General features: G+C 32.3%; 1 protein-coding gene across 1 annotated transcript; it reads right to left on the reverse strand.

The window, feature by feature from the left end:
- Positions 1-7,981: 7,981 nt before the first annotated feature.
- LOC144552759 (growth-regulating factor 1-like) lies at positions 7,982-9,654 on the reverse strand. The gene is made up of 4 exons (XM_078300753.1): positions 9,409-9,654; positions 8,901-9,306; positions 8,215-8,642; positions 7,982-8,127 (listed from the first exon to the last, which is right to left on the reverse strand). The coding sequence occupies exons 1-4, from the start codon at positions 9,602-9,604 to the stop codon at positions 8,120-8,122; spliced, it is 1,038 nt and encodes a 345-aa protein (XP_078156879.1). The 5' UTR covers positions 9,605-9,654; the 3' UTR covers positions 7,982-8,119.
- Between the last annotated feature and the right edge of the window lie 13,355 nt (positions 9,655-23,009).

Genomic DNA, 23,009 nt, shown 5'->3' on the forward strand with positions numbered 1-23,009 from the left:
GAAATCAAATTCAAAAATAGTATTAGTCCTGAATTAAATAAGTATTAATCCTACATGAATCTATCATACATCCACAGCTGAATACATCCACAACTGGTTGAATTCGCTAAAAAATCCATCGATTAAGAATTCATCGAATCCAGATTTATATGTCAAAGAAATAGATTGAAACTAGATAAATTGTTATAATTCAAAACGTACTCGCCTGAAAAATGCAAGATCATTAAAGAACAACAGAGATTGGATGAATGCTCGTGCAAAACCGACAGGATGAATGATTCTCTCGCCTCTATCGCCTCCAATACACCCTACGCTCGTCCAATTCTAAATGGACGATCTCCTCTCTCACCTTTATCGATTGCAGTCTACGCTCGACTATGCCGCCTTTGAATTCAGCCTTCAATCACCTCAATCGCTTCGGATCACCGGGAAAATTGCCTCAAGGCCGAAAATGGAAATTGCAAGACGCATTAATTTTGAATTTTGAAAATGGAAATTGCGGGGATGCATTAAGGGAACATAATATATATGCGAGGATGAAGATCCTTCAATTCAAAAATTAGTGCGGGAATTAGAATCTGTTAATTGCGGGGCCCGCCAAATAGTTAAGGAAGTTAATCTAGTCAATGATTCTGCGGGAAAAAAGGGGGGGGACATAGGTGAGGGGCTCCTTATAATTATTTTAATATTTAAAATAAAGTAGGTGAGGTCCAAACTTCACATACAATTGGATTATGTTAACACCACATTTTTATTAACACAATATTAAAAAATAATAAATTGTTAAAAAATAGCCTAAGCAAATCAGAGAAAAATATAGAACAATTCAATAGAATTTCATTGAAAAACCTCAAAATACCAATATATTTTTTTTATTAATAGAGAGTGTAATTCGGTGTCACAAAAAAAAGGTGTAATTGGATCCCTCCTCATATACCATATAGGTTAATATATATTATACAAATATTTATGTATATATCTACGAATATCCGATATCCGATCCGTAACCGTATGTATCCGTATCCGATCCGTTTGCACCCCTAATTTAAATCAAGTTCAATTAAATTAGCGTCACAAAGATCCTCCATTGTGCAGTTAAGTACAAAAGTTTTAAGTCATTTCAGCAAAAGGAAACAGAGATGAGTACTGGTAAGCAAAAGAAACAGAGATGAGTTCATTAAATATATTAAAAAAATGACCTATCAACTAGAGAAAAACAAAGATTTTGTGGCTGAAACATTCCAATAGAATCCTAAACCTAAACCTAATCTTGATAATTAATTAAGTGGACTATGGTGTCGACCTATGACCTAAATTTGTAGGCTTTAATTGGGGCCACAAAATCAGCTCCTAATTAAGATCTTTGTAAACCGGTTGTGGCTACTCAAATGTATAGTGGAGCTTCTACTAGTGTTAGTTAAGAATGACACTAAGATCATAATAAAATAAAAAATTATCTAAAGATGCATTTTTCTAGGTTTCCATATGAAGTTAAGGAGATAAAGTTAAGCACACCTATCAAAAAATAATATTAAGCACACCAAAGTCGGTCATAATGATAGGAACTGTATAGTAAATTAAATCATGATAAACATAAAATCATTGTCCAATAAGAATTTTCAGAGGTTATCTAGGACTTGATATCCTCTAATGCAGGGTGGAATCAGACTTTTAAACTATGGGGATCAGATGTGAACAGAGATTAATTATATAAAATTTTTATACTGCGTATGAGGGTTAATTTTACACTACCTTAGTATTTTACTCCAAACTATATAAAAAATTAAGTATAATTATAAAAAATTGAAAATAAATGGGGTCAGTTGACCCCATTCACTTAACTTCAATTTGCCAGTGCTCTAGTGCAACAAAATGTTTTTGTTTAGATTCATACCGTCTGATCAAAATCTGGATCAATCTGTTCCATGGTGAAAAGAACAAAGACCCATTAATATTTGTGTGAATTCTGATAGGACAATTCGGATCTAAACAAAAATATTTTGCTACCTTAGGTGATAGGAATTCCAAATCTAATGGTCATTTTCAGTGTTATAAATAACAGCATGAGGTCGTCGGACGGATAAAGTACCGCCAAGTAATTAATCAGGAATAATCGGCCGATTAGTCGAAAAAATTCATAACGGTTTGATCACCGTTAACGACTAATCAGCCTAAACAGACGTTTTTTACAGCACTGTTCATTTCCAGTGAAAGGGACTCAATAGAAAACTAAAATCATGCATAAGTTAGTGTTCTAAAAGATTGCTTTAAATACTAATTATTGCAAAATCATGCATAGCATAAATCTTGTATAGTAGTCAATGGCATAGCTTGATAGGCAATAAAGATGACCAGTTAAAAGCTGATGGGAATTACCTAATCTTGAACTCTTGTCCAGCATTTCTCTGTCATATTGTTTTCATATAAAAATAATATTTCAGTTTCTAGAAGCGCGTTGCTTTTCATCGTTTTTGTTTACTTGCATAAATATATTGATAAAGCTATTTTGACTTCTCACAGAACTAGATCAAAAGAGAGAAAATGAAAACGTACAAGCCTGCTACGCTCCGTAGTCAAAATGACTCTGTCAGTATACCCCCGAAATGGACCTTAAAACGTTTGGGGTTGGGACAGAGCGATAATTTATGACAAAGGAAGAAAAACAATGGCCCGTCTAAACTTGGTTGTTCCAACCAGCCCAGTTCAACTAAACGAGTGGTGTGTTAAGAAAAATAAAAGGAATTGGTTTAGAACTTAACAAATTTAAATGGTCACATAAATCTAAAATTTTGACATGAATCTAAACAGTAAGCAGAAAATTTAACACATATCATACGGTTTAGGGGTCCAGTTTTAGATAGATTTTGTCCAAAATCCTTTGGACAAAAATCCCAACCAACGTAAACAAAAAAAAGTATAAACCAAATTTAAGGACTGAAAAAGCTACTGGAAACCCAAAGGCCTTTATTTAGTCTTTGGCCCAGTTACAGAAAATAGCCCAATTCTTACACCTTTTTTCTTCACCATTTTTTGTTTTCCTTACAAGGCTGTCCCAATCCGGGTAAATTTTTTGAACTGGATCATTGTGTCATACATACATTCTTCCCAAGAAGAAAATGCAATTCCCCTTTTTTCATTCCTGCGTCCGTTGGCAAAGGTGAGACGACAGTCGACAGGATACTTGGCATTATTGTATTGAGATTTGTGCGAATATTTTAGAACTTAATAAATTTTAATGGCGATGTGAATTTAAATTGTTCGTGCAAATCTATAGAAGATATCTAATTTTGGACAGATTTTGATATGGGCCGGTAATCTGGAGTGCTGGGCCGGATTGAATGAGGTAAAATCCGGGCGATGTTTTTTTACTTAAAATTATGTTGTCTAAGAAATGAACAGAGAATAAGGTGCATTCCTTTTAAAAGTTTCTCAGAAAAAAAAAAGAACAGAGAATAAGGTGATTTTTTTTTTTACTTTAATCAAATTTTAATCTAAATTTAATTTTCTAGAAATTGTCTGAATAATAAAAGAAACCGACCCAAATTAAAATCCACCATGATATTTATAAAAATTAAATTCGGGTTATACCCAAATTAAAATATAGTAAATTTTGATAAAATAAATCCCAAGATTATTTTTTTGTTCTTTAAGTAATGCGTAGAGTTGGAGTCAAATCAGTAAAATAAATAATGTTGTAAAACAAATATTGAACTTTCAGCGCACTGCATGCTATCAAACTAAAAAAAAAGAAAAGAAAAGGATTTTCTTTAACTGGGACTAGTGACATCTAGAGTGTGAAAAATGGCAGGCGGAGTCGGCACCGAATGGAACAGAACGATTACGGCACGGGAGGGCACGACACACGTATTGGTTACATGCAAAAGATCTAGTCACGGTACGTGATCACATGAGTCACATGTAATTAGAAACATTAGATCTTGACGAAATGGTGAATCTTAAATAAACTAACATAAATTATAATTAAATGGTCATGCGAGTCACGGGAGTCACGTTTGGTCAGGGCATGTTTAGATAAGACGTGACTCACGTGGCGTGACCATTTACGTATCGTAACTATTTCTTAATATTTTAATCGCAGCACGAAACCAAAATCACAGTGTGTTAATTATAGCACAGCACAATATTACACTTTTTTTTTTTTTTTCCAATCCAGTGACATCTCAATATATAAACTTCTAGGCGATGGCTCACTAATTCATGCTGACAGAGGAAGGTAACAACTGAAGATAAAACCAGTGCCGGTCAATTTACAAGGTGGGTCCGTTTTCAACCAAACATTAAATAGATTAAAGTAGTTTAAACCGGGAGAATCTGCACTGGCGAGAGCATATACAATTACATTCTATTTTACCTTTGTCAATACACCAACTTTTGGTCTAAGAAAAAGATACCTATTACTGACCCAACAGGTGAACAGGGAGAAAAAAACATTAGATTTCAAAGTCATTTGAGATTTGCAGACCAAACTTCCCAGCAGGATTATCTCCAGTCGTTCTTTTACTGGATGTAACTGTTTTTTGAATATGAATACAAATACTACGGATAATTCAGACACGAATGTGGAACACCTTCAGATATTCAATGAATCACAGATATTCAGACACGTCACAAACTTAAGAACACCTTCAGACATCGCCAAGTCCATCTGTCATTTATCTTTAATTATGTGTAAACATTTAGATCTAACCTGACAGAGTCATCCAAATTCATGTTTAAGCATCCTTCAGTGATCCTTTTGTATTTTTTTTTATATAAGTTCACCTTAAATTGCCACCAATATTTTGTGCAATTAATAAAGCAAGCAAACAGAAAATTACAAATACTTTCTTTGCTTAGCTTAGGGTGCAAACGGATCGAATAGTGGTAAAATATTGTCATAATAAATATTAAACAATATCATATACATATAGGGTCTGTCTAAATTGCTGCTGGCAGCATTTCAGCAGAGGTGCTGTCGGGGCTATATTTAGCCGTGTGATGTCCAAACAACAAATTCAAACCGTTAGATGTTTAATCTATATTATAATCTACTTGGAGACCAAATTTACATTTTTTGGAATTTTTTTACTATATATTAAGCTGGTTTGAAAACCGCTGATTTCAGTAAATTTCTGCAGCATTGAAATCAGCGGTTTTCAAACCAGCTTAATATATATACTATTTAGATATGGATAATTAAAATTCAAAACTATATCCATACGTATCCGTATCCGTATCCGTATCCGCACAGATATTCGGATATCGGATATCCATATTTAATTTTTGAATATAGATCCGGATACAGTCGGTTGATATCCGACCCGTTTGCACCCTAGCTTAGCTAGACTTTACAATGAAAATTAGTTAAGACAGCTTTTCAAGTTTGAAATAACTAATAGCTGTTCAAAACAGCACTGACATACAGATCTTATCAGATTGCACGACTAAAGTGTCGTTTGCACCCCAAGCTTAGCTAGACTTTACAATGAAAATTAGTTAAGACAGATAGCTTTTCAAGTTTGAAATAACTAATAGCTGTTCAAAACAGCACTGACATACAGATCTTATCAGATTGCACGACTAAAGTGTTCAAACTTTTTAAAATTGCAGAATTTTAAATTGAATGACAGGTGATCACTGATCAGTCAAATTAAAAGAGTATATAATAAGTTATATAACTGAGACAGGAATCTTAGGAGCCAACAAAAACAAAGTATGAGCTCACTCTCACGTGCAGATTATATAATTTTATGTTAGATCCTTGATTTGGTTGCATTAATTAAGGTTTAAACCTGACCCATTGCACAAGATCCAGAGCTTGTCTTGTCTTATACCTCTGCCCATTTTTACACTGCACAAATTAAACTAGCAGCAAATTTTTAACGGTAGATTTAATTTCCAAAGTAGTCTAAAAAAGTTAGTATTTAGCAGTGTTGTAAAAATCGTCTGTTGTTTAGACTGTTGTTTTGATTTAGTTGTGGCCGGTGACTCACCATTATGAATTTTTCCGACAATTGACCTATTATTCCCGATTAATCGTTTGGTAGTACCAAGTCCATCCGACAACCGCATACCGTTATTACAACACTGGTATTTAGAGGGAATATATATATATATATATATATATATATATATATATATATATATATATATATAGAGTTAGGCTGGGGTGCTATGGATAGCATAGTGGCCTCTATGCTACGGCTCAATATTCGAGTTTTCAAAATCTAAACGGTCGATCCGAACCGTTCATCTTATTCTCCATATTAATATCTGCTTGGAGACCAAATTTTACATTTTTCTGAATTTTTTTACTATTTATTAAGTATTTTACAAAATTATTGATCCAACGGTGGCTGCACAAAACAGTAAAACCGTTGGATTAGCGATTTTCAAAGTGGCTTAATAAATAGTAAAAAAATTCAGAAAATTATAAAATTTGGTCTCCAAGCAGATATTAATATGGAGAATAAGATGAACGGTTCGGATCGACCGTTTGGATTTTGAAAACTCGAATATTGAGCCGTAGCATAGAGGCCACTATGCTATCCATAGCACCCCAGCCTAACTCTATATATATATATATATATATATATAGATGGAGAGAGATGGGCTACGGTACATTACAATGTATAGTCTTCTTTGTACATTGAACTATAAATCACGTGATTTAAAGTGCAAATAACCGATCCAAACCGTTCATCTTGTTGTCCATATTAATGTGTTTGGAGACCAAATTTTACATTTTTTGAAATTTTTTTTTACTATTTTTTATATTTATTGAAAATCGTTGTTTTTTTATGGTCCAGATTTGTCTGAAAACATCGATTTTCAATAAATAAATAAATAGTAAAAAAATTTCGAAAAATATAAAATTTGGTCTCCAAACACATATTAATATGAATAATAAAATGAATGGTTTGAATCAGTTATTTAAACTTTGAATCACGTGATTTATAGTGCAATTTACAAAAAAAACTATACATTGCAATGTACCGTAACCCATCTCTTTCTCTATATGTAGTGACGTAAATAACTTTGATACATTTGAATGCAAAAGAACAGTGTTACTACTTTATTTATTTTCTAGTGCAATCTAAACATATTTTTTCTTCCTCGAGTAGTATTGAATTTGTATTGTGTTATGCTAGCTCGAGACAACATTTTATAAAAAAAAAAAGAAGAGGAGATAACTTAATAATGAAGGCATGTAATAAAAATGAACTTTGTAAATCGATACCAGTATTTACTTTTTTTCTTAAAAAGAAAAGCACTTGCATTAAAGCCCTTAAAGGGAAGGATTGAACAACTGTATCTCATCCGATGTTTCATGTTAAATATCGTGCATCGAAATACAGTCATGTAAATGTGTTTGCCTTAAAAAAATCCTTTCTGCCTTTCTGCCTGGTGCTTTTTCTGTCAATTAGGTATGATAAAATATTGATCTTTAATTTGTGAAGGACACAGTCTGTCTCAGTCGAAATGAGACGACGACAGATACGACCAAAGATTTTATTACTTCTGACTCTGACTCTGTACCACACTAATTTAATGCTGTGGGCCCGGCCTAATCTGAAATCAAACCTGGTCGTGTGATGCTTTCTTTGCTGTCACAACATACCATGTTAGCTTGTACCTATTTTTCTCCTTACATGATAATTATGACGACGGTCACATGCAACACTGTTTTGCATCAAGTCAAAACTGCTCTGTTAAAATCTTTAACTAGGTTAAATCACCTTTGCTACAATTATATTTTGATTTCACTTTTTAGAGCCCATGTGGCTAAAATAAGTTGTTAGCATCGACTGATGTGACCAACTATCACCAGCACAATCTCCAAAATGCATTGACAGTTTGACACACAACAGGAAAAAAGTAATAAAGAAGAAGATATAATTGACCAAATAAAATAAAAGCATTATTGTAAAGGATAATTAATAAAGATAATATAGAAGGATCCTCTCATTCGGATATTTCTCACCTTGTTCGGTGCAACAAAACTAGAGAGTCCTATAAATTAAACTGCCTCTAATTCAAAAACAAAAAATTACAAAAAAAAAAACCAAAACAAATAACAAACAAATTGGCATTTGCACTTCTAAATCATCATTCAAACTCAGTTATCTGCATAAAAAAAAAAGCAATTATTAGAGATCGAATACAAAAAAGGAGCAATATAAAATTACAATATTGTGAAAAATAGAAACAAACCATTGAAGTCATGGTGAGACATGGGAATGGAAATAGAGAGCTGGGTCTTTGAATAAACCTCTTCCAAATCCATCCACGTGTCCTTCTTTTGAGGCCATTCGTCGAAGAAATGACGCAGCGGTTTCTCTCCATCGGTTTCCCTAACTGGTTTCTCCAGTTTAAGATCAGTTCCTAACAGGAAGCAGTGCTGGCTGCGCTGCTTCTCTTCAGCCTCGTCTCGACTGGAGAAGAGACTGGTGGTGGTGAAAGGGACGTAAGCGGTGCTTTGCTGGTGGTGTTGCATGGCGTCAGTAGTAGTACTAGAGCAGTGCTTTGTCTCGGCAAAAGGAAGAGGCCTGAACTGCCACGAACTGTCTCTTTCTCCAGTTGAGTTGTCTGTGTAGAAAGGTGGCTGCTCCTCCAGTTCTCTCATTCCCCCATGTGTGTACCTGTTAACAGAGAGAAAAGTTAGAACAGAGAAGAAGCAAAGAAAAGAAGCATTCTTTTTCCTGTATAACCCTGCCAAATATCGTATTTATTTTTATTCAGTACCCCTGACAAAGCAAGAGGTATCTGAAAATATCTTATTTATTTTTGCTATTTTTTTTTTTGTCTTTCTTCTACATTCTTTTCCACACCTATGAATTAGATCTCTCTAAATGAATGAACAGAAAGAAATGAATGGGTAGTCAAAGAATAAAACACACCTGTAGTCCCTATCTGAAGAGTAGTAGGAAGAGGTATTGTTGAAATGGGAAGAAGAGGAAGAAGAGTTGATCTGGTTGGGGTAGAGAAGGTGATTGTAAGGCTGAGGTGTTGACATCGATAGAGACGATGCATAAGGCGAAGAGGAGGTTCTAGAAGCAGAGTTGGCTGACGAGGCCGAGGTCGGGCTGGGGTGAGGGTTAGGGTTAGGGTTTGATGAGGCCAAGGGCATTTCCACAGGCTTTCTTGAACGGTTTTTGCCACGGTGCATGTGCTTCTCACAGTATTTCGAGTCGGGATATGCCTCCTTGGAGCACCGCCATTTCTTCCCGTCGGTACGCCTACACCGCCCCGGCTCTGGATCCTCTGCCTTTCGCGAAAACCCCATTTGGTAGCAACCCCATCCCACTATATTTCAAACCATTTTATTAGAACATGATAAATATATAGCTATTAGTTGCAAGATTTAAAGTTCAAATAATCTCTGTTTTGTGGAGAAGGAGAGCTTACATGTGGGTTGAGAAGAGAAGCCAAGAGAAGGAGATGTGAGAGAGGCGTCTAGGAGGAAGCTTCTTCTAATGGGGATAATGAGATCAGAGGGGATAGGTATACCAGAAGCCATGTATTTGTAAATCAGAGCTTGGTGCTCTAGTTCTTGCCATTGGGAGGGTGTAAAAGGGTATCTATTTCCCCTTCCATTCATCATCTTTTCAAAAGAGCACAGAGAATGAAAGGGGCAAGTATTGAGAGAAGAAAGAAGCGGAGAGGAGAACAGAGGGTTTGGGTTTATATATAGAGAATTAGAGAAGGGTATTAGGTTTTTTTTTTTATGTATGTTTTATGGTGTTATAGGGTTACATAGCATTGGGCTACTAGAGATTGAGATGGTTCAAATGGAGAGACTGATTGTATTCATTGCATGCAGTACCCTGTTTTGTTTTGTTAGTTTAAAAAATAGAATTGTAACTTGTCTCCAATACTGTTTACCCAAAACTGTTGTTTGTTTGATTTTTTTTTTGGGTCTGAATTGTATTGATTGTCAACATGTATAAGGACTTTATCTAAACAAAAATATTGATTGTCAAAAATAGAAATCTATCTCACTACTTTTGATCAATTTTTGTTGTAACTTCTATTATTTATCATGAACATTTTCAATTTTTATACAAATTTTAGATGGATAATGCACTTTTGTTCCTATAATTTTGTTATAGTGATGTAAAAAAGACCAACTTGTTTTAAATTAGACACTAAAAAAATCATATAATCGTGTATATGGTAGCAAGACTTCTTTATTTTAAATAGGTGCTCTCGTTTTTATTAGATATGATATATTTATCAGCATGTCATTAATTTGTGTAATGATTATTATGTATTAAGTCTTCAAAAATTATGTTGCTCATGAATATCTGTTATGATGAAAGTTCTAAATAGCGATTATCATGTCATCGCTGTAAGGTTAAAAAAATGCCATAGTTAGCTATAACACCAAAAACAAATGATAGCATTATAACTTTTCATATTCGAAAATATGAACATTTACATGCCCGTAAACATGAACATTTACGTAGTAAATAACTTGTCATACAATAATTAATTTTCAATAAAGAAAATCATACAAGTGCAAATTTTGAGTGGGATAGCAATTCCTAATAATAAAAAGAAGCATAGGTAGAGTCGTAGAGATGCTAAGCTTCTAGTTGTAGCTAGATTTGAGTACAAAGCAAAGGATGGGTGATGGGTCATTCAGTCAAGATGCAGCGTGAGGCCTGCAGAATCTCCTGTGTCGTTGCATGCTTATATCACACTTTCTTTCTCTTCTCTCTCTCTCCTAATTGATTTGAGAGTTGGATGTTTGAAAAAACTTATTTATTTAATGGGGATTTGAGTCAGCAACTAGGAACAAAACAAGTGGGTTGGGTGTGATGTGATTCATGGATTCAATTATCTTATTACTTAAAATTGGTGATTACAGATTGTCTGGTATGAGGACCTCTCCAGTCCTCCTGCGTTTAAAAAAAAAAAAAAAACTAAGAACTATATCAAAGAAATAAGTGAATCGAATCTCAAAATCAGACACAGATACACGTATTATTATTATTATTCCCTTTTAAGTTAAAAAATATATATATGAACCATACAAACGGAGAAATTTACAAACTTAGGATGGAAATCACTTATTAAAAAAAAAAGAACATGGAAATCAATAGGGATTGAATGAATGAACTGAAAAATAAGTAGCGGTGAGATAAGAAAAGCGATACGAGGCGATTGGAAAAAAGATGGGTAACTGTTCTGATCCGATCGATTTAATTTTTGGTTCGGTTTAAATTTAATGTATTCTCAAATATAATATGCGTATAAAGAAAATCATTACTAAATTTCTATCACTTCAATTAAATAAGAATGATCAAATCTGTGTGCATATAATACACGTATCTCTGTATTTATTTTATTTTATTTAGCTATATATTTTTACTTATGCTCTCTTGTCTAACTTTTATGTTGCAGCTATTTTAAATTTTTTTTGAGAAATCAACAGGGATTGAATGAAATTAAAGACAAAAAATATTAAGTAAAGGGATGTCAGGCACTGCCCCTGAAAGCTGAGGAGAGAGCCTGTGTACAGTGTACCTATATTATTTATATGATTGTTCTGAATATTATTATTTATTATTATTATGACCGAGTGCAGAGGGGTGCAGACAGACAGACAGACTGAGCATTCAGACACACATCTGACCTTTCTCTCTCTTCAACTTCTCTCTTTCTCTCTCTAACTCGGTATCTATCTATGTTTATCTCTGTTCTGATGCAAGATGCTGTGCTTCATCCTTTTGTTGCTGTTGTCTCTGCCACCTGTACTGAAATTTATAAACTAATGAGCTCTTCTTTGGTTGTTTTATGTCCAGCCTTTGTCATCTTAAACTAGTACTTTAACATGCATTGCTATTTGCTAAAAATATCACTGGGCTTTTAAGTATAGAGGAAAAAATACATAGCATTAAAAGAGAAATCCCTACTGTTGCTAGCTAGCTAGCCAGCCAGCTGCACTTTGCTTCTGCTACAATGATAGTCATCTCCTAATTTACCTCTTTAATTTCCTTTTTCTTTTTTTTTTCTTTTTTACTGCATTACTAGATAAAAACATTATTTTGTAATTTGAATATTTGGTTGACTGATATTATAAGTCCGCATCCTCTGCATTAACGAACCGTTTGAGTTTATTTTCGGGTCGTATGATCATAATTCAGACCAATCCAGTCCATTCCTGTAATATACAAAGTCCTTTTAAAATCCGTGCTGGTGTGCAATGAACGATCAAGATTTAAACTTATACTAAACGTTATTGCAGAAGATATTAATTCTGAAATTCAAGCATAAATAACCCAAAAGGGATGACTTATATATATGCTTAACAGAGAACTAATGAAAATAAGAAAATCTAAAAATTTGTTGCTTGAAAACATTAAACCCTATACAAAAAATTCTACAGCCAAAATCACATTATATGGTTCATTCACAATGAAACTTAATTTGAAGATAAAATGAGAAATTGTTTGGGAGATGTGAATCATGTATTTTTGCTGCCATGTTACAGGGGTCTCTTAATTGCCAAAGACAAAAATGCTTTTGACCTCCTGCATAACTTCCCACCGGACCTTATATCATTAAATATATAAGCTTTAATGATATATAACAGGTAGTAAATACAGAAGTTAGACATTGTTTGTTTGAAAGTTTCATTTATTCTAAGATGATTAGCTAGAAATGCCTAGCGCAGGTTGCCAGTAGTGGAAGTGCCTCTGTGCTGTCTTTAAAGGAAAGGTAAAAAAAGGTCCTGGTTTCACTGCTGATATTTTGACTGGATTTATAAACATTGACTCCTCTCCGTCATAACCTAACTGGAGATATCCATTTCCACTTTCAGAAAATAGATACTGTTTTCTGCATGGGATATTGACAGAGCTATTTTTACTTCTCTCAGCACATCAATCATATAAGATATCATTCATTTACTATTGATTGTCTCTGCGTGAAGTCAAAATATCTCTGTCAATATCTGCACCCATTTTTTGTTCGGTTTACTGGGCAAGTGCCTGCTTAAATATTATAAATTTAAGAAAATATTCAGCGCAAGATAATAACAAAATCAAACATGCCACTCTTAACACTTGTACTTTAAAACTTAGGCCTAATATATGATATTGACATAGCAATTTTTGACTTTATCATATATCATATATTAGATACAACTTTATTGTTCATGTCTTGTATGAAGCAAAAACTGAGTTGTAGGCTTGTAGCATCTCTATTCTCTACCCTAAACTTAGGCTTAATATATGAATTATGGATTCCACAAATTAAAATACCATGTTGAATCTACAAGGGACATATATGGTTTAGCTTGTAAAGTGGAGGTGAGCTATGCCTATAACATGGCATTAAATGAGAGCAAGTGGGAACAAATTAAAGAACACATGGGCTTGTGGCACAGTGTGGGTCATTGGCAGGCCATGAACAGTGATCAATGGCTATCAAACATCCCTCTCTGCATCTTTAATAACAGCAGAGAAAATAAATATTAATAAAGAAAAATAAAGAAAAAAAACAACGGATAGATTACCGGGTTGGAACTCAGTGGCAGGAGATAGAAACACCGAGTCCCCCTAGGCAACTCCCCCTTGTCTTGTTTTGAGTAAGATGATCCAAGGAGCTTCTTTGTTCTCTCTACAATTCTCTCTATATTGTGCATTTATTTATGTATGATTCAAATCTAGAGTCATAAAGTAGAATTTTTTTTTAAAAACTATAAATAAAAAAATATTTTCACAAATCAACTTGATTGTTTTGGTTTTTACAAAAACCATAAGAAACCAATATGTCATTTTGGTCTAAATTTTTTTTTTCGGAACCGAAATGGCATCTCGGTCCGAGGTGTTTTCACAAGTTTCTACATCATTTTTTTTAAATCTATGAAAATGACTCCTACCGAAATGACATTTCAGTCCTGAAAAAATAATTTAGATAAAAAAATTCTTTGTGAATATTAAATAGTTGAATGGTCAATTAACATCTTTATTAAAAAAAATATATCATGTTATAACTTCGACATCTATTTCATAACATATGTTTTGATTTTAAAGGACAATTTCTTCTCTACAATATTTTTTTTCATAAAAAAAAAAAACTATTTTCAACGCTAGTGTAATTATTCCCTCTTTTACAAAACACGAGAAACAATAATATTATCACAATTTCTTCGTCTTTTATAAAATGATGATAGGAACAATAATATTGTCACAATTTCTCAGTATCTTCGCCTTTCAAGTTTCGTTATAGAGCCCTTGTCAATGTTCTTAAATTTATGTGTTATTAATCTTTGTATGCAAAGGCGTGGCAATAAAATATATAAAAAATACAAAAACAACCATATCAATTTTTTTTTTAAAAAAATTGAGTTACCGTAAAAATAACTTTTCTTCTCTCCATGAAGGTTTTAAGATTTAATAGTAGATATTTAAAACACTGCCAATTGTTAAATTATAATGCTTTTATTTTAATGGTCTATTAGGACGATAAAAACAATGCACATTAATTACTAAATACATCCCTCTTAATTTATGTATATTTGATACATTGTGAATCAGTCTTTGGTCTGATGACAAAGATAATATTTTCTATGTGGAAGATCGCATGTCTGAAATTCAGAAAAAAATATTTTTTATAGATATTAAATAGTTGGGTGACTTGACCTCCAACCTTTACTGTGTGTGTGAGATACATTGAAATGTTTGTTCAAATTAGAAAAATGAACCTGTAACTATATTCTTTATTTGTAAAATAGTACGTGTATCATACTTGAGTAGATTTGAAAGATATTTTGACTTTCAATATTGAACATTTTAAAATCTCTAATAGTACAATTTAATTGACTTTACGATGATGATCAATCAAATTTAAAACTGCTCCAAATTTTATCCACGCTTTGTCTAATTAAATAATTTCGAACACATCTAAATTTTAATTTTTAATTAAAATAATATCTATCATAAAAACAAACGGGCCTTAAAATTAATCAATTAAATGTATATTAAAAAATTAAAATTAATCACGATTTTTGTCGAGCACAAGCAAATACACAACGTAGTAGTTCCACGATGAAGAAAACAAAATTCTAGAGGTTATTCTGAATGTAAAACAATAGATGTAATTTTATATTTAATTAATAAAAATATACTTGACAGTTAGATAGTTAAAATATATATATAGAGAGAGCCGATTTTTTTATTTTTATCCAAACAAATATATAAATTTAAAAAACTAACCAAACCGTTTGTTATTTTCCAAAACTACCCAAACCGGAAAAAAAAATTTCCGATTTCAATACCAATTTCCGGAAAAAAAATTTCCGGAAATTGGATCCTAAATCCGGAATAATTTTTTCTGGATTTAGGATTTCTTTTTTTTTTTTCTAAATCCGGAATAATTTTTTCCGGATTTAGAATTTTTTTTTTTTTAGGAAATTTTTTTTTCCGAAATTTTTTTTTTCAGTTTTTATTTATAATTTATTTATTTTTTGTATTGAAGTATTACAAATATTTAATATATTTATTAAAAAATAGATGGAATACTATATAATTTGATTTATTCGAAAGACTGCTACAAATAATCCAGATCAACATTTTTCATGCCGAATTTTTTACGGCCGTAAAAAAAAAATATAATATAATATATGTATATGTATATATAATATAATATATGTATATGTATATATAATATAATATATGTATATGTATATATAATATAATATATGTATATGTATATATAATATAATATATGTATATGTATATGTATATATAATATAATATATATGAAAATGAAGATATAAAATATGAGGTATGATGAGGTATAAAAAATATGAGGTATTGGAACCCTCGTTTAGTGCCTCAAAAATTCAGTTTAAGTTTTCGTTCAACGGTAGGCATTCAACGATCGGTATTTTCAAAGTTTTCAAAGTCCAAACAGTCGATCCAAACCGTTCAACATGATGGATATTTTAAAATGTGCTTGCAGATCAAATTTTACATTTTTCTAAATTTTTTTACTATTAATTAAGATGGGTACAAAAATTCAATGGTCTGAATATAGATAGCAATTTTGTTAAATACTTAATAAATAGTAAAAAAATTCAAAAAATTATAAAATTTGATATGCAAGCACATTTTAACATATATATTATATTATATATACATATATTATATCATAAATATATATACATATATTATATTATATATACATATACATCTATACATATACATATATTATATTATATATACATATACATCTATACATATATTATATTATATTAATTTTTCTTACGGTCATAAAAAATTCGGCATGAAAAATGTTGATCCGGATTATTTGTAGCAGTCTTCCGAATAAATCAAATTATATACTATTCCATCTATTTTTTTTAAATATATTAAATATTTGTAATACTTCAATACAAAAAATAAATAAATTATAAATAAAACTAAAAAATGAAAAAAAAAATTCATATAAAAAATTTCCTAAATAAAAAAATCCTAAATCCGGAAAAAATTATTCCGGATTTAGGAACCAATTTCCAGTTTGGGTAGTTTTGGAAAAAGACGAGCGGTTTGGTTAATTTTTTAAATTTATATATTTTTTTGGATATAAATAAAAAAATCGGGAGAGAGAGAGATGGGCTACGTATGATACATTGCACTATAAATCACGTGATTCAAAGTCCAAATAACCGATTCAAACAGTTCATCTTGTTGTCCATATTAATATGTGTTTGGAGACCAAATTTTACATTTTGTTACTATTTTTTTAGATTTATTGAAAATCGATGGTTTTTTATGGTCCATATTTGTCTGAAAACAACGATCAATAAATCTAAAAAAATAGTAAAAAAATTCCAAAAAATATAAAATTTGGTCTTCAAACACATATTAATATGGACAATAAGATGAACGGTTTGGATCGGTTATTTGGATTTTGAATCACGTGATTTATGATCCAATGTACAAAGAAGACTATACATTACAATGTACCGTAGCCCATCTCTCTCTCTTTATATAATATATATATATATATATATATATAGAGTATGGCTAACGCGCTTCCTCTAGCATATGGGCCGAAATGCTTCCGGTGGAAAGTTGAAATTTCAAAATCCAAAAAGTCGATCTGAACCGTTCATCTTCTTCTCCATATTAATATCTGCTTGGAGACCAAATTTTACATTATTCTGAAATTTTTTACTATTTATTAAGCCACTTTGAAAATTGCTGATCCAACGGTGGCTTACCAAACAGTAAAAATCAGAAGCTACCGTTGGATCAGCGATTTTCAAAATGGCTTAATAAATAGTAAAAAATTTCAGAAAAATGTAAAATTTGGTCTCCAAGCAGATATTAATATGGAGAAGAAGATGAACGGTTCAGATCGACTTTTTAGATTTTGAAATTTCAACTTTCCACCGGAAGCATTTCGGCCCATATGCTAGAGGAAGCGCGTTAGCCGTACTCTATATATATATATATAGGGAGATATACAACAATCAAGGATTAAAAATTATTGTAGGTAACTAGAACTGTATATGTGGTCCATATATGTAGTCAGTTGTAATGAGTTATTTCTGGCTTTAGCAAGAGCTAAAGAGGCCTTTCAAAGAACTGATGAATTGTCACTGTAATCAGAGGTGTTAGATTGAACAGTGTCAAACTTGGCAGTGATGCAGATATATATATAACCGATGCAACGTGCCACGAGCCCACAATGCAATGAATAAGTGCCGCATTTCGCATTTGTATCTTAGCAGCTAGCGCCGAGAGGAATTCAGTGTATATATATCTAATAGAAATTAATTCTCAGGCAAATCAGACGACTTTGATTTTCATTAGATTCAAATTTACTTTCGATGGGCATCAGACCTACACATTTCTCCAGAAAAAAACAAATAATTTCGAATGACATCAGCTTGTTGGAGAGTAGATATTATTCGTCTATATTTATATACGTATCTAAAAAATAAAAATGAATACAAATACAATTTTCCTATTATCTAATTCGTATTTGTTTCCTTTGCAACCTACAATTTGAGAGTCTCATATGACTTCGCTTACGGACTTGGATCAAAGAATTCCAATATTTTTGGTCATTTTATACGGGAGTTTATTTCATTTTTTTATATAAAATGGAATAAATTTTATCCATATATGTTCAAAATTATCTAGCTTATTCACCAAAGAGATTAACAAAAATATTAATTAGAGCTTAATAATATCTTCTTCTTCTTTTAAATCTTCGGAAATCAAACCCTCAATATTTAAGTAACCAACCATTAATTTTAGGGAGTTTAGGGAGGTGCTATATTAAGATCAATAATTTCAATAATGAGAGCTGAGAGAAACTTTTTTATACTAATACCTAACTTGCCCTTCTCTCTTAATACCATATAAGTACGTAATTAATTAATGGCTAATAAGGAAATGATTCAAATATCAAACTGAGCAGTGAGCATTACGTTTAAAATAAAATAAATCAACCAAATCAACCAATCAAACACAATAAACCAAACAATACCCAAACCTGCCAAATAAATCAAAACAAACCAAGTTAACCAAACAACACTCAGAGATAAACCAAAATAAACCAAACAATACCCAAACATATCAAATAAACCAAGTAACCTAAACAACACTGAAACATACCAAATAAACCAAACGAACAAAGCAAACCCAATAAACCAAACATCTTGTTTAATGGTATGAAAACTAGTTATAAACTTTATAATACATTATTAAGAATATTTCATCGTAAGTCTCAAAGTATAAACCAAATATGCATATATAACACTCATGACAAAGTTCATCGTAAGTCTCAAAGTTTAAGCCAATCAATTAGAACATTTTCATTCTCTATATCATTAGTGAATATTGACTGACTCATTAAAAAATTTCAGTAAATAAAATACAAAATATGTTCAGATTATACAGTACAATATACATTAAGTTTAGATAAGTTGTTATTTACAACATATGGATATCATTGATTTTGTTTGGATATATGCACTCTAAAGTGAAGTTATATTTTAATTTATTTAACATGAAGTATAGGAGTTGATTTCAAACATTAAAAAAATAGATAAACTTCTATGCAATGCAACATTTTATGGGCACAAGATTGCATCGCCACCTTATGACCAAAAAAAAGTATATTTATAATGAAGTGGTTATAAAATAAAATTTTCATTTAATTGGTTTCCATTCGTACAAGACAGATGAAAGATTTTTGAGATTTGAATAATTTCTATATTAGCTATCCATTGATTACGTATTCAGATATAGTATTAAAAGAGAAGGACAAATTGGGTATTAGTATAAAAAAAATTCTCTCAGCTCTCATTATTGAAATTATTGCCCTTAGAATAGCACCTCCCTTAATTTTAATTATCTTGCATGCAATGTTTAGAATTGATTGTCAAAATTAGAAGCTTTAACTAAGACTGTAAACAAAACAAATCAAGTTTGAGATAATTTTCACTGTAAAAGTTGAGTCGAGCCAAACTCGATTTGAAAATCAAATCGAGCTATTGAGTTTAAACTAATTTTACAATATTTTTATATTCATTTTCATATTATCTGAAATAATTAAAGTACAAAGCAAAAATATTTATTTTTTTCTATATTATACTTATCTACTAATTCATACTTTATTAATATTTTTAGTAAAATTTGAAAAGATGAAGTATTATATTAATAACTTTACACTTTTACAAAAATGACATATTGAGTTTGAGTGAGTTAACTAAATTATTTTTGAATTCAAACTCCAAATGTTCAAAAATCTAACCGAGCAAATTTCAATTTATATCGTCTACAATAACTCAAAATTTATATCGCTAATCTAACCAAACAAATCCAAGCCGTCTGATCGGTATTGACACAAATATTAGGGCAAGCTATATATGCATTACATGCGTGGATTGAATTGATTTGAAATCTGATTGAACTGCCGAGTAGGGGTGGCAACGAGCTGGTTCAGCTTGAATTCATTATGAACTGGTTCGTCTGAGTCACGAGCAAACTAACTTTCGGAGTCTGAGCTAAAATCTCAACTTGAAATTTTCATGAGTTAAACCGAGCTATCTCACAAGCTGACGAGTTGGCTCATTAGATCTGTCTGAATCTTGTTTAAAAAATAAATAAAAAATCTACAAACATTTTGGACCGAGCTAAATCAAACTGGACAATATAAAATGCATACAAATTTAGAAATTGGCTGGTTAACAGCTTGGTCCCATAACAAACGAGTTGTTAGCGAGCGAGTCAGATACGAGCTGTGCCGATATAAAGGATAGCGGTTGCTGGTTGCATACTTGTAAAGTTTGCGAGCTGCACTGATACAGAGGATGAGTGTGATTGGCGTTAAACGAAGAAATGCGCGCGTACAGTGAACTCCAAAGTGAGGTACTTTGTGTCGATGACAAGGAAGGAGGAGGAGAAGAGAGAAATAGTGGAGACAGCTGAGACTCCATTCAGGGAAGACACAGAGAGCACTGACTCCCTCTGTCTCTCTGCCCCCATTTTCTCAGTCTTTGGCTCTCTCTCTCTCTCTCTCTCTCTCTCTCTCTCTGAGTCCACTTTTGCTGCACTAATTGTGAGATGCTCTGAAGGTGTTTGTCCTTGTTTACCTAGAGAAAAGAGGCGGGGTACACACACACTGTTTGTTTAATTTCCACTCCTCCAACAGTACCAAGTCCATCCACATGCATGATAACTTGATAACTAATACTAATCTGTCAGATGTGTAATGGCTATTAATATCACTCGGATATAAACTGTTTTTTTAGGTGAGATTGCATGCTGCACAGTGGGGATGGAATAATTAATGAGATTGATTGATGGCCAAATAACACCTTAATGTTTCAAATTCAAAAGATACGAGTGAGGCTATGGCACTTAAAATGTGTGGATCGGTCCATATTGTGGATCTATATCTTTGTTTTCAAAATTCAAACAATCAATTGAGCGGGCTCGGTATGATCTTCGTATGAAAATATACTTATTGATCAAATTTAATTAAGTTTTTCTACTATATTTTTTAGATAAGTAAAAAATCACTACTTTCGGATAGTCCATAGTCTTTAGAACAAGTGATTTGGCCTCTAAGTACGTTTTCATATGAAGATCACGTCAGAAAGTTTGAATCATGTATGAACACTAAAGTGGAAAATATGAATCTATAACACAGACTCTGTGCACATGTACCGCAACATTGGTGGATCTAGCATGCATGGTGCAAGGTAGGGCAACTGCACTATCTTGGAATTTGAAATTTAGTTTACATATATGAGTTTTTGGACTTTTGATATGTTAGAAATGTACTAACTAGTCAGAATATTTTAGACCTTGATTAATAGTTAATTAAGTATGGATTAAGTCTTTTGGGCTGCATCAAAATATGGGCCCGAAATATATGTTTTTGTGATATTATATGATCTAATATGATTAGATAGACATCTATGAATAGGTTCGATCAATAGATGCGATCAACAGGTGTGTTGTATTATAAATACACATACATATGCTATTTTCGCTGATGACTCTCTCTCTAAACTGTTCGATTTTCGAGCAGAAATGAAAAAGACAGAAAACCGAAAATATGATATATTTTCAGATAAGAAACCAAAAGAGAAGTGACAGAAAATAGAAGAAAAACATTTTCGGTTTTATTGGATGAAACCGAAAATCTAATATGTCTGAATTCATACTAAATCAGAAACCGAAAGAGAAAAAAAGAAAGACAAGAAGGGAACTGTAAGTTGGCGCTAACACTTCGACTTGCAGTTGTTTGTCAACCTGTTCGTGTGGATATCGATAGAGACGTGACTGCAGTTGCTGTTGCTTGGATCCAACAAAAGTTGTACGAAGTGAAGAAGGTTACTGTTAGGGCTTGAATTTTCTGCTGTGCATCTAGTGGTAAACTCTATATTAATCTTGGAATTAGTTTTATACATGAATTCTAGTTTTTGGATAGTGAACAAACTGATGAACTGAATCAAATTGTTGCATTTTAACCTACCCAAAATTCCAACATAATCTACCCTAGAAATCAGGTTTGCCCTACCCAAAATTCCAACATAATCTACCCTAGAAATCAGGTTTGCCCTACTCTGAGCTCAGCCCAATTGGAAATGCAGCTCTAGCAAAAAAGACCTTTGTGCAAGTGCAACCTTTTTGTTTAGAAATTAAGTATGACGCAACCCAGTTTGTTCAAAATTCGTGCATTTGAAAAAAAAAAAATCGCACAATCCACTACCACGATTTACTTTCTATTGGCTATGTTGCTAAATTCATCTTAGTGACGCATCGCCTCCTCTGCAGCTACAATTTATGCTCCGGCTGTCAGATGCTCTTCTGATCCTCCTCCGCTCAGGCGCTCCTCTTTCCTCCATTCAATTGATTTGTCGGCGCAGCTCAGTAGCTCCTCTTTTCCTCTGTCAATGCAGGCTTGATTGCAAATTTGAGAATTAGTTTTAATTTAAGCTTAATCGTAATTTAATTAGCTATTTAAAATAGATTCGATTGCTAATCCTAATTTCATTAGAAAATTTTTGAATTAGTTTCAATCTAATGAGTTTGAACTTTAAACTCAATTGAAGAAGATATTCAAATCCGATCCTATAATTTCTTATCCAATCTGATGAATATCCTGTATCCGCCGCTCCTGTACCTTAGCCTCACTTCAGAAGATATTTTATTTTGTCCAAACAAAACACGATGAAGATAGTCATTACTCTGTCATCATTTGCAACATTGACTCAATTCTTTCTCTTTTTTTTGCTTCACTTAAAATTCCCATGCAATTCCATCCCTGAACTAATTATGTTATTACTGTGTAGGCCAGTGTGTATCAACCGTCCAAAAATTAAGTAAAGGTGGCAAAAGGAAGAGGCCCCACCACAAGCTGATGATGGCTGATGGGGGTTCAGACATCAGACTGAGGGGGGGGGGGGGGGGGGGGGTCTGAGTGCAGTGTCCTTTTAGATAGCAGCGTGCGGCCGTGCAGTCCTC

This window comes from Carex rostrata, chromosome 4, assembly GCF_964058835.1.
Source record: "Carex rostrata chromosome 4, lpCarRost1.2, whole genome shotgun sequence".
Taxonomy (NCBI): domain Eukaryota; kingdom Viridiplantae; phylum Streptophyta; class Magnoliopsida; order Poales; family Cyperaceae; genus Carex; species Carex rostrata.

What these genes read in the sequence shown, in the direction of transcription:
- LOC144552759 (XM_078300753.1), bottom strand. Translation starts at nt 9,604, where the DNA reads ATGATGAATGGAAGGGGAAATAGATACCCTTTTACACCCTCCCAATGG. An exon ending in CTTCTCTTCTCAACCCACAT is followed by an intron (nt 9,307 to 9,408) that starts GTAAGCTCTCCT and finishes TTTGAAATATAG; the next exon opens with TGGGATGGGGTTGCTACCAA. An exon ending in TCTTCAGATAGGGACTACAG is followed by an intron (nt 8,643 to 8,900) that starts GTGTGTTTTATT and finishes CTCTGTTAACAG; the next exon opens with GTACACACATGGGGGAATGA.